The 12323-nt window shown below is 40.3% G+C and overlaps 1 protein-coding gene across 1 annotated transcript in view; it reads left to right on the top strand.

Annotated features, from left to right (window-relative positions):
• The first annotated feature begins 282 nt into the window (after positions 1-282).
• Positions 283-12323, top strand: part of LOC138369792 (C-type lection lectoxin-Enh3-like) — a 68913-nt gene continuing 56872 nt past the window's right edge. Inside the window, exons 1-2 of the mRNA XM_069333439.1 lie at positions 283-544; positions 1261-1437. Of these exons, the coding sequence (XP_069189540.1) occupies positions 367-544; positions 1261-1437 (355 nt within the window). The 5' untranslated portion in view covers positions 283-366. The remainder of the gene's footprint in view (positions 545-1260; positions 1438-12323) is intronic.

The following is a 12323-nucleotide window of genomic DNA, read 5'->3' as shown; positions in this document are numbered from 1 at the left end:
TTATTTTCGACAGTCTTCATTGCTCTTCGATAGGAAAAGAAATGTGTATTTCTTCGGAGTGGGAAATACCACTTATATGGAGTAAACGTGTTTTAACAACTGTTAAATAGTTACGAGGAAACACTGTGGGCAGATGCCAGCTAACCTCAGTATTCCCAGCTACGTGATACTGGTTACTCTTATATATGTTGTGTGAGTAAATTTCCCCAGGCAGGAGTATCACTTCCCCCTCTCGCTGTCTTCTGGAGAAGACAGCGACATGGGCGTCACTCCTCTCCTACACACCCGAGGGCCAAGTTGTGTGCCTTAGACGGGTCAGGCAAGCATCAAGACAGCGCCACCAGAACTAAGATTAACACGGTAACTATGAATTCCTTACTGCTCCTGGCGGTGGTGGTGGTGGCTGGTCAGCCCATGACTGAGGAGCCTGCCTTGGAGGAGCTCCGCTCTGCAGTGATCGTCAACCAGTTATCGTTATCCCACCAAACAGCAGTGTTGAGTGAACTCTTAAATGTCACACGAGAACGCAACTCCTTCCCTCAAGGTAATTCTTGCATTTGAGAAAATATTTTAACAAATTACGTTTTGAACAATTCCTTACATATATAATATTTAGTTCATGTCACACAAGTATTTACAGACAGAACCGTTCAATGAGGTTTAGTTAGTCAAAACTATTTCGACAAATATGCAGAAAACTTTTTTAATACCTGCTAAAGTCAGTTTAAATTGTACGAAACAACATTTTATTGCAGCCATATTATTCAAATATGGTGTTAATTTTAACTTAATTCAGCAGAGTTAGGATTCATAGGTAATGTAGTTTTGTTACAGAGTAGTTTATTTGTTAAGTTATTTTTTATTACAAATTACAAGTTTTCTAATTATTCACTTATAAGCAATACAATTTAAAAACACAGACATCTTCAGATTTGTTAATATCATTAATCCCAACAAACAAACAAACATGTATGATATGTGTTATTGAACCATATGGTCCTCAACAACGAATTTAAATATGTATATAGGCCTAACAATACACGTGTACAAGTTCACTAATGATGGGCAGATTGCTGTTCCGTATTTGATGTTTCAATTATTTCTTTGACTGTGATGTTGACGACACTGAACAATTATCACACCTCACAAGGCGTCGTTGACTTGTATTAGAACATCAAGACAACTTTGTTCATCCATCTGTCCCAATACACAACCTTAAAATGTTTTTGTTCATGTTTCTTCAGCGTATTGCTGTTCCAGGTCCGACCTGCCCTTACCCATACACTTTGGTTCTGGACGAATGCTTCTACTTGAGTCCACACTCAGTCACGTGGGAGGCGGCTCGTAGGCACTGCCGAGGAATGATGGGCGACTTGGCCACACCCAAACACCTCTACGCCATCAGGTCATTCCTACTGGATGTGGCAAAAGTTGAAGGTTAGTAGTTGGCAGTGGTGTACTCACCTTGTTGTGCTTATATGGTCGCATGTCAGCTCCTTCCCTCGCTTTTCGATTTTTGTTTAGTTTATGATGCAATGACTGTTTTATCCGTTTACTTGTCTTTTTCACAGTTAAATTTGTGTATATAGTTAATTTTAACAAGTGCCAAGTCTAACACACCACAATTATTTATAACTCCAACACTGAAGAATTTCTTAATGGACATTTCTGACTCGTCTGTGTATCCGAGTTCCCCTCTGTTGTTACGTGTAGTTTTTAATAAGAAAATGTAATCATCACTTCAGAGTCTACCTCACTTATCACCGACGCGCTTAACTCCTGTTGACTTAACATTTCCACAATCGAACTCCCTCACTTAAACACCAGACTTCAGACCCACCTTGTATAGGTCATCTATGAATATTACACTTTAACTCTCACATAAATTCAGTTATTTCCCGGCTAGAAGCTGAATCCTGCCACTCATTCGTAATTATTATTATTACACAAAGAAATCACATTAACATGATGTATCAATGCTAAGATCAGTAGACGTCATGAGGAGGATTCCTGGGAGTCCCCAGCGCCTAGGTTCGAATCCTCTTCATGACTCCTGTTGACATTCTCATTATTATTATTATTATTATTATTATTATTATTATTATTATTATTATTATTATTATTATTATTATTATTATTATTATTATTATTATTATTATTATTATTATTATTATATTTTGTCCTTTTAGGTACTCATAATAATTATTGGGTACCATTTTAGCGTGCGATCTTCCTTGTCATTTACACTTTATTATGTGTGGTCTACCTGGACATTGACACTTTATAGTGTGTGGTCATTTACACAGTAATGTATGGCCTACTTGGCCATTTACAATGTATTTTACGGTCTACCTGGCCAGTTACAATGTATTTTACGGTCTTCCTGACCATTTACGCTGTAGTGTATGGTGTACCTGGCCATTTACACTGTAGTGCACTATCTACCTGGCCATTTACACTGTAGTGTACGGTCTACCTGGCCATTTACACTGTAGTGCACTATCTACCTGGCCATTTACACTGTAGTATACTATCTACCTGGCCATTTACACTGTAGTATATTATCTACCTGGCCATTTACACTGTAGTGCACTATCTACCTGGTCATTTACACTGTAGTATACTATCTACCTGGCCATTTACGCTGTAGTGTATTATCTAACTGGCCATTTACACTGTAGTGTATTATCTACCTGACCATTTACACTGTAGTGTATGGTCTTCCTGGCCATTTTCACTTTAATGTTCGGTCTACCTGGCCATTTACACAGGAGTGTACCATCTACCTGGCCATTTACACAGGAATGTACCATCTACCTGGCCATTTTCACTGTAATGTACGGTCTACCTGGCCATTTACAGTGGAGTGTACTATCTACCTGGCCATTTACACTGTAGTGTACGGCCTACCTGGCCATTTACACTTACCTAGTTACCTGGTTACCAGGTTGATGGGGTTCTGGGAGTTCTTCTACTTCCCAAGCCCGGCTCGAGACCAGACTTGACTTGTGAGAGTTTGGTCCACCAGGCTGTTGCTTGGAGCAGCCCGCAGGCCCATATACCCAGCATAGCCCGGTTGGTCCGGCACTCCTTGAAGGAAACAATCTAGTTTCCTCTTGAAGATGTCCACGGTTGTTCCTGCAATATTTCTGATGCTCGCTGGTAGGACGTTGAACAACCGTGGACCTCTGATGTTCATACAGTGTTCTCTGATTGTGCCTATGGCACCTCTGCTCATCACTGGTTCTATTCTGTATTTTCTTCCATGTCGTTCACTCCAGTACGTTGTTATTTTACTGTTTAGATTTGGGACTTGGCCCTCCAGTATTTTCCATGTGTATATATATTATTTGGTATCTCTCTCGTCTCCTTTCTAGTGAGTACATTTGGAGAACTTTGAGACGATCCCAATAATTTAGCTGCTTTATCTCGTTTATGCGTTCCGTATATGTTCTCTGTATTCCCTCTATTTCAGCAATCTCTCCTGCTCTGAAGGGGGAAGTGAGTACTGAACAGTACTCAAGACTGGACAACACAAGTGACTTGAAGAGTACAACCATTGTGATGGGATCCCTGGACTTGAAGGTTCTCGTAATCCATCCTTTCATTTTTCTGGCTGACGCAAAATTTGATTGGTTATGCTCACTAAATGTTAAATCGTCGGACATCATGTTTCCCAAATCCTTGACATGCTGTTTTCCTACTATGGGCAGATTCGATTGTGTTTTGTACCCTGTATTATGTTTAAGATCCTCACTTTTGCCGTATCTGAGTACCTGGAATTTATCACTGTTAAACATCATGTTATTTTCTGCTGCCCAATCGAAAACTTTGTTAATATCTGTTTGTAGTTTATCAATGTCTTCAGCAGAGGTAATTTTCATGCTGATTTTTGTATCATCTGCAAAGGATGACACGAAGCTGTGACTTGTGTTTTTGTCTATATCTGATATGAGAATAAGGAACAGCAGTGGTGCAAGGACTGTATCTTGAGGTACAGAGCTTTTAACTGCACTCGGACTCGATTTTACTTGATTGACTGTTACTCTCTGTGTTCTGTTCGACAGGAAATTGAGTATCCAGCGTCCTACTTTACCAGTTATACCCATTGACCCCATTTTGTGTGCAATCACTCCATGGTCACATTTGTCGAATGCCTTTGCAAAATCTGTGTATACGACATTTGCATTATGTTTTTCCTCTAATGCCTCAGTGATTTTTCACAGTGGTCAAGTAGCTGTAAGAGGCATGATCTTCCTGCTCTAAATCCATGTTGGCCTGGATTGTGGAGGTCATTGGTTTCCATGAATTTGGTGACCTGACTCCTGATCACTCTCTCAAATACTTTTATTATGTGGGACGTTAGTGCAGCTGGTCTGTAATTCTTAGCCAATGCTTTGCTACCACTCTTGTGTAGAGGGGCAATGTCTGTTGCTTTAAGCGCATCTGGTATCTCCCCTGTGTCCAAGCTCTTCCTCCACACTATATTGAGTGCCTGTGCTACTGGCACTTTGCATTTCTTTATAAATATTGAATTCCATGAGTCTGGACCCGGGGCTGAGTGCATGGGCATATTGTCAATTTCTCTTTCAAAATCTGCCACGCTCGTGTTGATATCAGTTATATTTACAGGTGTTTGAGTATCATTCATAAAGAAGTTGTCCGAATCTTCCACTTTCATGCTGAGTATCAGAGTGCTAAACATGTCCTCATACTGCTTTTTTAGGATTTCACTAATTTCTTTGTCATCCTCAGTGTATGAAACTTCACTAATACGAATAGGTCCAATACTGGCAGTGGTTTTCGCTTTTGACTTAGCATATGTGAAGAAATATTTTGGGTTTTTCTTTATTTCTTGAATTGCTTTCTGTTCTAGTTGCCTTTCTTCAGTCTGATAGGAATGCTTCAGTCTCTGTTCGATTTCTTCAATCTCCCTGTTTAAATTATTTCTTCTTTGTATGGAGAGTCGTGTCTGCTTAAGCATTTCCGTTAATTTCTTCCTCCTTTTGTAATGTCGTCTGCGTTCTCTTTCTACATTGGACCTCTTTTTCTGGTTTTCCTCAAAGGAACATGTTTCAGACAGACTTCATATGCTTCAGAAGTCAGTTTTCTATTCCTTGTGTAGGATTTTTATTACTTAGAACATTTTCCCATTGAATGTTTGTAAGTTCCCTGTTTATTTTCTCCCAGTCTATCCCTCTTATTATTAAAATTTAATTTATTGAATAACCCTTCTCGCTTGTTGTTTCTCTTGGGCCTACTACCGTTATTAATGTTAGTTTGCACTTCAATGAGCTTGTGGTCCGAGTACGTAGTGTCTGAGACAGTAATGTCTCTGATTAGCTCCTCATTGTTCGTGAATATCAGGTCCAGCGTGTTTTCGTTCCTAGTTGGTTCTGTAATCTGCTGACTAAGCGAGAATTTGTCACAGAATCTCAGTAGTTTTCTGACCTGTGGTTGGTTATTTCCAGGTTGATTTTCTGCTATAATGTTATTGTTTATTGTTCTCCATTTTAAACTGGGTAGATTGAAGTCTTCAAGGAAGATGATATCTGGTACTGGGTTTGCTATGTTATCAAGGATATTCTCTATTTTGTGGATCTGTTCAGTGAATTCCTCAACTGTTGCATCCGGCGGTTTGTATATTAAAATAATAAGTAGATTCATATTTTCTACCTTGATTCCAAGTACCTCTACCACCTCATTGGACGAGTTCAGGAGCTCTGTGCATGCCAGCTCCTCTTTAATATACAGACCTACTCCTCCACTTGACCTAATTACTCTGTCACATCTATATAGATTATAATTCGGAATCCAGATTTCACTATCCATGTGGTCTTTTGTGTGGGTTTCTGTATGTCAGGGGACATATTTTCCCCGCTCTCTCGTGCACTAAATTGAGTACGAAATTGCATAGTGCACCGGTGATGTGCACCGTGATTCAACTTTCTGTATATAACTTTTCCACAGTCGTGTTGGGTGTCGTTGGACAGCCCATGACATTTGCTAGCCATTGATGTCATTCTGATCGCTGTATCAGGTCTGTGAAGGAAATTACAGGAGGGAGTTGATTTCAGGAAATTTTTGTACAAGTCAAGTGTCGAGAGGGAGGTATGGGGGGTTAACGGCCGTAGACCACCCCCCCGTATCACGTGTCCACCTCGTGTGTGAGTGGGGGTAGCGTCAGGGGACAGGTGCGGGATTGGCTGAGGGCCTGGGCCTCAGAAATGCTGAACCGTGATTAGCCAAGACGCTGAGGGGTACTGCATGGTACCCCAGGCATAGTATTGGCGGGAAACGACATTCTTACCTTGGACGTTGTACCCTGTCGACGTATTTCCCGTGCTAGGCCAAGCATCGGGAAATATCCGCCTACAACGTTGCTAAAGTCACGCCAACATCTTGCTATCTTTCCGTGTACCGTGCGTAAGAATCCGGTAAAGCGGAGAGGGGCTTGTATCGAGCCGTGTGAACTTGTCATCTAGCCGCGTAATTGTGGGACGCCATCTTAGAGGAGCTGGACTGAGTGAGGCGTTAATTATCGGGCTACAAAAACGACATCCGCCGTCGATCGTATCTGTGCTTGAAGATACTGCTGTGAGACGTGCTAGAAAGGGTTTCAGTGAGAGAGAGAAACCTTAAATGTTATAATTCTGAGGAACAGTGAAGGACTCCATCTCGTGTACTGTCGTAACACCGTGTACCGTCGTAACACCGTGTACCGTCGTATCCTGGGGTACTGTGTCAAGTGGAAGGGCGTGGTACCGCATCCCTGCTGTTGTGTGCAACCCTGGCTTGCCTAAGCTGGTGTATCTGCGCCACCCTGGTCTCTGTGTGTAGAGCTAACACCCCGTGGTCTAGGACCCTGTGCTCCACCTGACCACGTGTAGGAAGTGAGGACGCCTACGTCATCATCCAGCAGCAGCAGTGGGAGTGTGATTGACGTGTATGTGTGAGTGAAAGAGCGGGGCCCCACATCATTAATGTAAGTACACTGTTTCCGTTTGGGTAATAAAACTCTGAAGCTGGGTTCGCCCCAGTGTCCGTCTCTCCTCTGTCCCTGGGACCACCTGGGGAGGTGAATGGGAATTGGAGACGTGTGAGTCTAACCTTGTTTGTCATCAAGTTGAATGTTGGGCCCAACTGTGATTTTTGACGTGTGTGAAGACACCTAGTGACACATTCGGAGATAAAGTGAGTTATTTACTTCTATGTTATTTTTCTATGTGTCGTGTATGTATTCGCTGTAATTTGATTCCCTTTTTCAGCAGTGAAAAGTGGTAACAGGGAGATTTCCCTTGGTTATATATTTTACTGTTGTGTTGTGGTAAAGTGTGAATTATTGGGGGATAATTTACTGGGGGGGGGGGAAGTCATTTACAAGTTTTGCCGTGAGTGGCAAGGATGTACTGTGTTGTACCGTGTGTAAACCGTAGACAAGTTTGACCTTGGTGGAAGGCGTTGTGTACTGTGAAGGATTCCGTGAGAATTAAAGTCAGTTAACGTCACCGGGGGTCACGATTTACTTAACGAGGTCACTTGTTCGTTGAACATTGTTGTGATAACGTAGGGACGTGTAAAGACAACTGTCACAGTGAAGTTCACGCAGTGGAGGAATTGTCAAGTGAAGACTAACGTAGTGTTAACGATTTAACGAGCTGTCGTTAATTGTGTGATTAACGTAAGGGGATTGACGGTCTGCTATGATCGGAGTCAATTGCGCTGTAATTAAGCTGTTGTAATTCGTTGGACTGATCAGCCCTGTCTGCGGACAGAGTGATTAAGCACTCGTAGCTAATTAAAGATAATTAGTAATCGCCACTTAGTGAATTCACCAGGTGTTGATGTTGTTGTTTACACGGAGTGCTGTAACCTTGTGTGTGGTACAGTAGTCTACCCTCGTTAAGGTAATCTTGTCGTAAGACCGGAAGAGAACTGTCAGTTGAGAGACAGTAGGTTTATCAATACTCGTCTGAATTAATAGGCTGTTGTCTTCAGTAATTAATTGGGAATTACTCACTGAATGCTTGACTTTCAAGTTGATGTAATTAATTGATTTACGAGTTATTGATGCCATTTAAGTGTCGTTGAGACACGTGTGTGTTAACGTAATTGTTTAAATTCAATTAGAGTAACTTTTGTTTGGTTGTCCTGAGAGACAAGTGTTAACGTAAGATTTTTTTTATAAGGGGTTATCATTCTTGGATTAACCGCCTTGTTACTTGGTACCTCGTTGAGGGCAGCGAGCGCCAGTCAAGTCTTTGTGATTATAGTATTGGTCACCGTGAAGCCGTGACAATATTGATTGCAAGCTTGCGTCACCAGTGGGCACCACTGTGTTCAGTTAGTGTCATTAGTCAGTCAGCGACGACGGGATAAGGATACCATGGGTCCATCAGGCTGTTGATTAGCTGTACTTTAATGTGCCACTGGAGTGACAGTAAAGTAACGTAAATTCAATGTGTAGTAGTTTTAGTTCTTGTTTTGTGAATAAATTGTTTTGTTATAGAAACGGTCGTTTACGTCAAACCTTCCAATTTTACTGCCCCACATTTTATGTTCTGCAACGCTTTGCCTGCTTATGTTCATATTAAGTCTGTATCTAAAGCTCGAGTCCATTGCACAGCACCACACTTCTATAAATAAGAAGTGAGAATCCGTCGGCTACCCTTTATTAGTTTGTTAACTAGGAGGAGCCAGCGACCTAAGTGACAGGTGTTACCCGAGTGGTTTCGCCTGGCGGTTTGCTCCCGCGGTCCTATGATCTTAGGCTTTAAGATTAAATATCTGCCACAGGCAGCTCTTGCTGTTTAAGGTCTGCCTCTCTTGCGAGGTAGTTACGATTAACGTAACATCCATAGGACTCAATTTCTTTGATAACCTGTCAAGAAAATAAAATCTCACACTGTAAATGCACCAAATATTGAGTTCGATTCTATTAGGAGGCCATTTATGAACTTAACTTTATTTCTTGATTTTGGTTTTAAGCTTTGTATGTTTGCAAATATGAATGATTTCCCACATTGCTTGTCACTTCTGGTGGGCTTTGGTAGTTCTCTCCCCATTCTACCCAGGTCCAGGGTGTGTTGTTTTGGAAGTGATTCGTCCAGTTTTGGTAGTAGGACGGGTGTTGTGTGGTGTAGTACCTGTGTGCTTGTTGATAGTTTGTATTCCAGTCTTGTGGGTATCTCCCTTCCCCTCTGTAATCCTGTAGTGGTTCCATCTGACTGTTCCTCTCTCTTATATTTACTACTCTGTTTCTTCCTTCCTCTAAAAAATTTCCAGTAGTGTCATATTGATCTTCCCGTCTATAACGCTGTGTACCTCTCACGTGGAATTCCGGACACTGAAGATTATAGCATTTTTTGTCCCTAATTGAAAATTGACATAATTTAGGGTGAAAGTATCTACACCCTGTTCCAAAACGGCATGTACCCCTCGCCAACATGTTCCTGCATTTTCGAGGATGCAGAAAATTGCATTTTGCTCCTAATGTTCCATATTTGCATATTCCTTTAGCGTAGAATTTGCAAATATGTCCAGTTTTTGCGTTTTTCAAGGTATTTATAACTGTGTCTGTCTTGTCTACCTCTTTATCGGAGCCATCTCCGTCTGTCGTCCCAATTCCTTCATTTATGCACTTTGTCTCACTGTTGTTCTCATTGATTATATTACCTGGCTCTGCAATATTGCTGTTGTTTTGTACTACAATACCCTCTTCCTCCACACTACTGCTGCGGTTCTCTAAACTACCTGTTCCTGAGTTTTGGTCGTTCTCCAGTGTTTTATTTTCCCAGTTCGCATATATCACTGGTAGCTTGTCTGTGAATGATAATCTCTGTGACTCGGGAATGTTTTCATCAGTTTAGTTATGTTCTCTAACAGTTAATCTGTCATCTTTGCAAACCCAGTGAATTTCTTGCCTGTTTGTGCATCCTGGAGATAATTCTGCTACAGCCCAGGTGAAATCTTATGTTACAGATGCAACACTTGACGCCTACATTACGTTTTCCCAGTACTCCCGAACACTCGCCACACCTCTCCATTGTCTGATGTATTGTATTGTATTTGTGCTTCACTGTATGCATCACTTGTTGATGTCAGTCATTTTATTGTATAAAATTATATGTATATATTTATATTATATGTATACCATATATTTGTAATATTATGTATGTTATTTTGTTCAAACTTTATGGCAGGTATTTAGCGTTGGGTAGCGAAGCTGGTACCCGGTCGGTACAGGTGACCTCTTGTTGTCCCAGGTTGATGTCACCAGTTTCCAGTTACTCGATTTATTCTTTGCTTGTACTCTTACAAGGAATTTTCTGCTAATTTCCGGCTTGCAATGGTACTCACTCACTTTATTACTAAGTGATGATATCTGGTATATATATAATGATATATATATCGTACATCGTATATCGATATATATATATATCGTACACTGTAGTGTACGATCTACCTGGCCATTTACACTGTAGTGCACGATCTACCGGGCCATTTACACTGTAGTGTACAGCCTACCAGGCCATTTATACTGTAGTGTACAGCCTACCTGGCCATTTACACTGCAGTGTACAGCCTACCTGGCCATTTACACTGTAGTGTACAGCCTACCTGGCCATTTATACTGTAGTGTACAGCCTACCTGGCCATTTACACTGCAGTGTACAGCCTACCTGGTCATTTACACTGTAGTGTACTATCAACCTGGCCATTTACACTGTAGTGTACTATCAACCTGGCCATTTACACTGTAGTGTACCATCTACCTGGCCATTTACACTGTTGTATACCATCTACCTGGCCATTTACCATTTACTAATAAACTTTGTGTTTGATAAAGTTTCGGTCAATCAGCAACACCTGAAGATTAAACACAAACTCACGGGGTTGTCTATTTAAATTCTTAAAGAAAAAATGTCTATATAACTGGAAAAGCTTATTACCCATCTGAGAAATGCGCGAGTGAAAGTTCACTCATGACTCCCAATTGTCAAGTTGACCACAACATTTGTGTTGGGGTCCTACCTTTTTGAAGCCTTGTAATAATGCAATGCCATTAGCATACTGTACATTTAAATTATGATATACGAGGGCACACTCAAACTAACCATCTAAGACGATGCTCACAATTGCCAAAATATTATCTTTCAATAATCACAACACCTGCACCACAAACGTACAGTATTTAATATCTTACGATGCTTACCAGGCATATGTAAGTACAAAATTACTGTACTCGTAATTTTTGAAAACATGAGTCAATAAATTAGATTTGAGAGACTCACTCTCACACTCTCACACTCTCTCTCTCGCTCTCTCTCTCTCTCGCTCTCTCTCTCTCTCGCTCTCTCGCTCTCTCTCGCTCTGTCTGTCTGTCTGTCTGTCTGTCTGTCTGTCTGTCTGTCTGTCTGTATGTCTGTCTGTCTCTCTCTCTCTCTCTCTCTCTCTCTCTCTCTCTCTCTCTCTCTCTCTCTCTCTCTCTCTCTCTCTCTCTCTCTCTCTCTCTCTCTACCTGTACACACCAGTTGCAATGTGCTCCTGGCAGTATGGGTTCGAGTCACTTCTGGGGGGTGAGTTTTCAGTTATATATATATATATATATACATACATATATATATATATATATATATATATATATATATATATATATATATATATATATATATATATATATGTATGTATATATATATATATATATATATATATATATATATATATATATATATATATATATATATTATATATATATATATATATATATATATATATATATATATAGCTGAAAACATATATTTTCAGTTATATATATATAACTTATATATATGTATATATATATATATATATATATATATATATATATATATATACATATATATATATATATATATATATATATATATATATATATGTATATATATATATATATATATATATATATATGCGAACAAGCCTGAATGGTCCCCAGGACAATATGCAACTGAAAACTCACACCCCAGAAGTGACTCGAACCCATACTCCCAGGAGCAACGCAACTGGTATGTACAAGACGCCTTAATCCACTTGACCATCATGACCGGACATAATGAGGTGATAGCCGAGGCTATTTGAACCACCCCACCGCCGGCACTCGGATAGTAATCTTGGGCATAGCATTTTACCAAATCACCTCATTCTTTGGGGCACACGTGCCCCAAATGTAACGGTTCTATTGTTACGTAAAGTATGGTGACAAATAAACACAGGCACTAAGATACTATATATATATTTGGTCGAATATACAGAAGTACACCGGTGATACTTTGGTGTGAGTTGAG

Source organism: Procambarus clarkii, chromosome 4 (genome assembly GCF_040958095.1).
Source record: "Procambarus clarkii isolate CNS0578487 chromosome 4, FALCON_Pclarkii_2.0, whole genome shotgun sequence".
Lineage (NCBI taxonomy): Eukaryota > Metazoa > Arthropoda > Malacostraca > Decapoda > Cambaridae > Procambarus > Procambarus clarkii.
The sequence above is the reverse complement of the archived record's forward strand: the minus strand, read 5'-3'. Positions and strand labels throughout refer to the sequence as shown.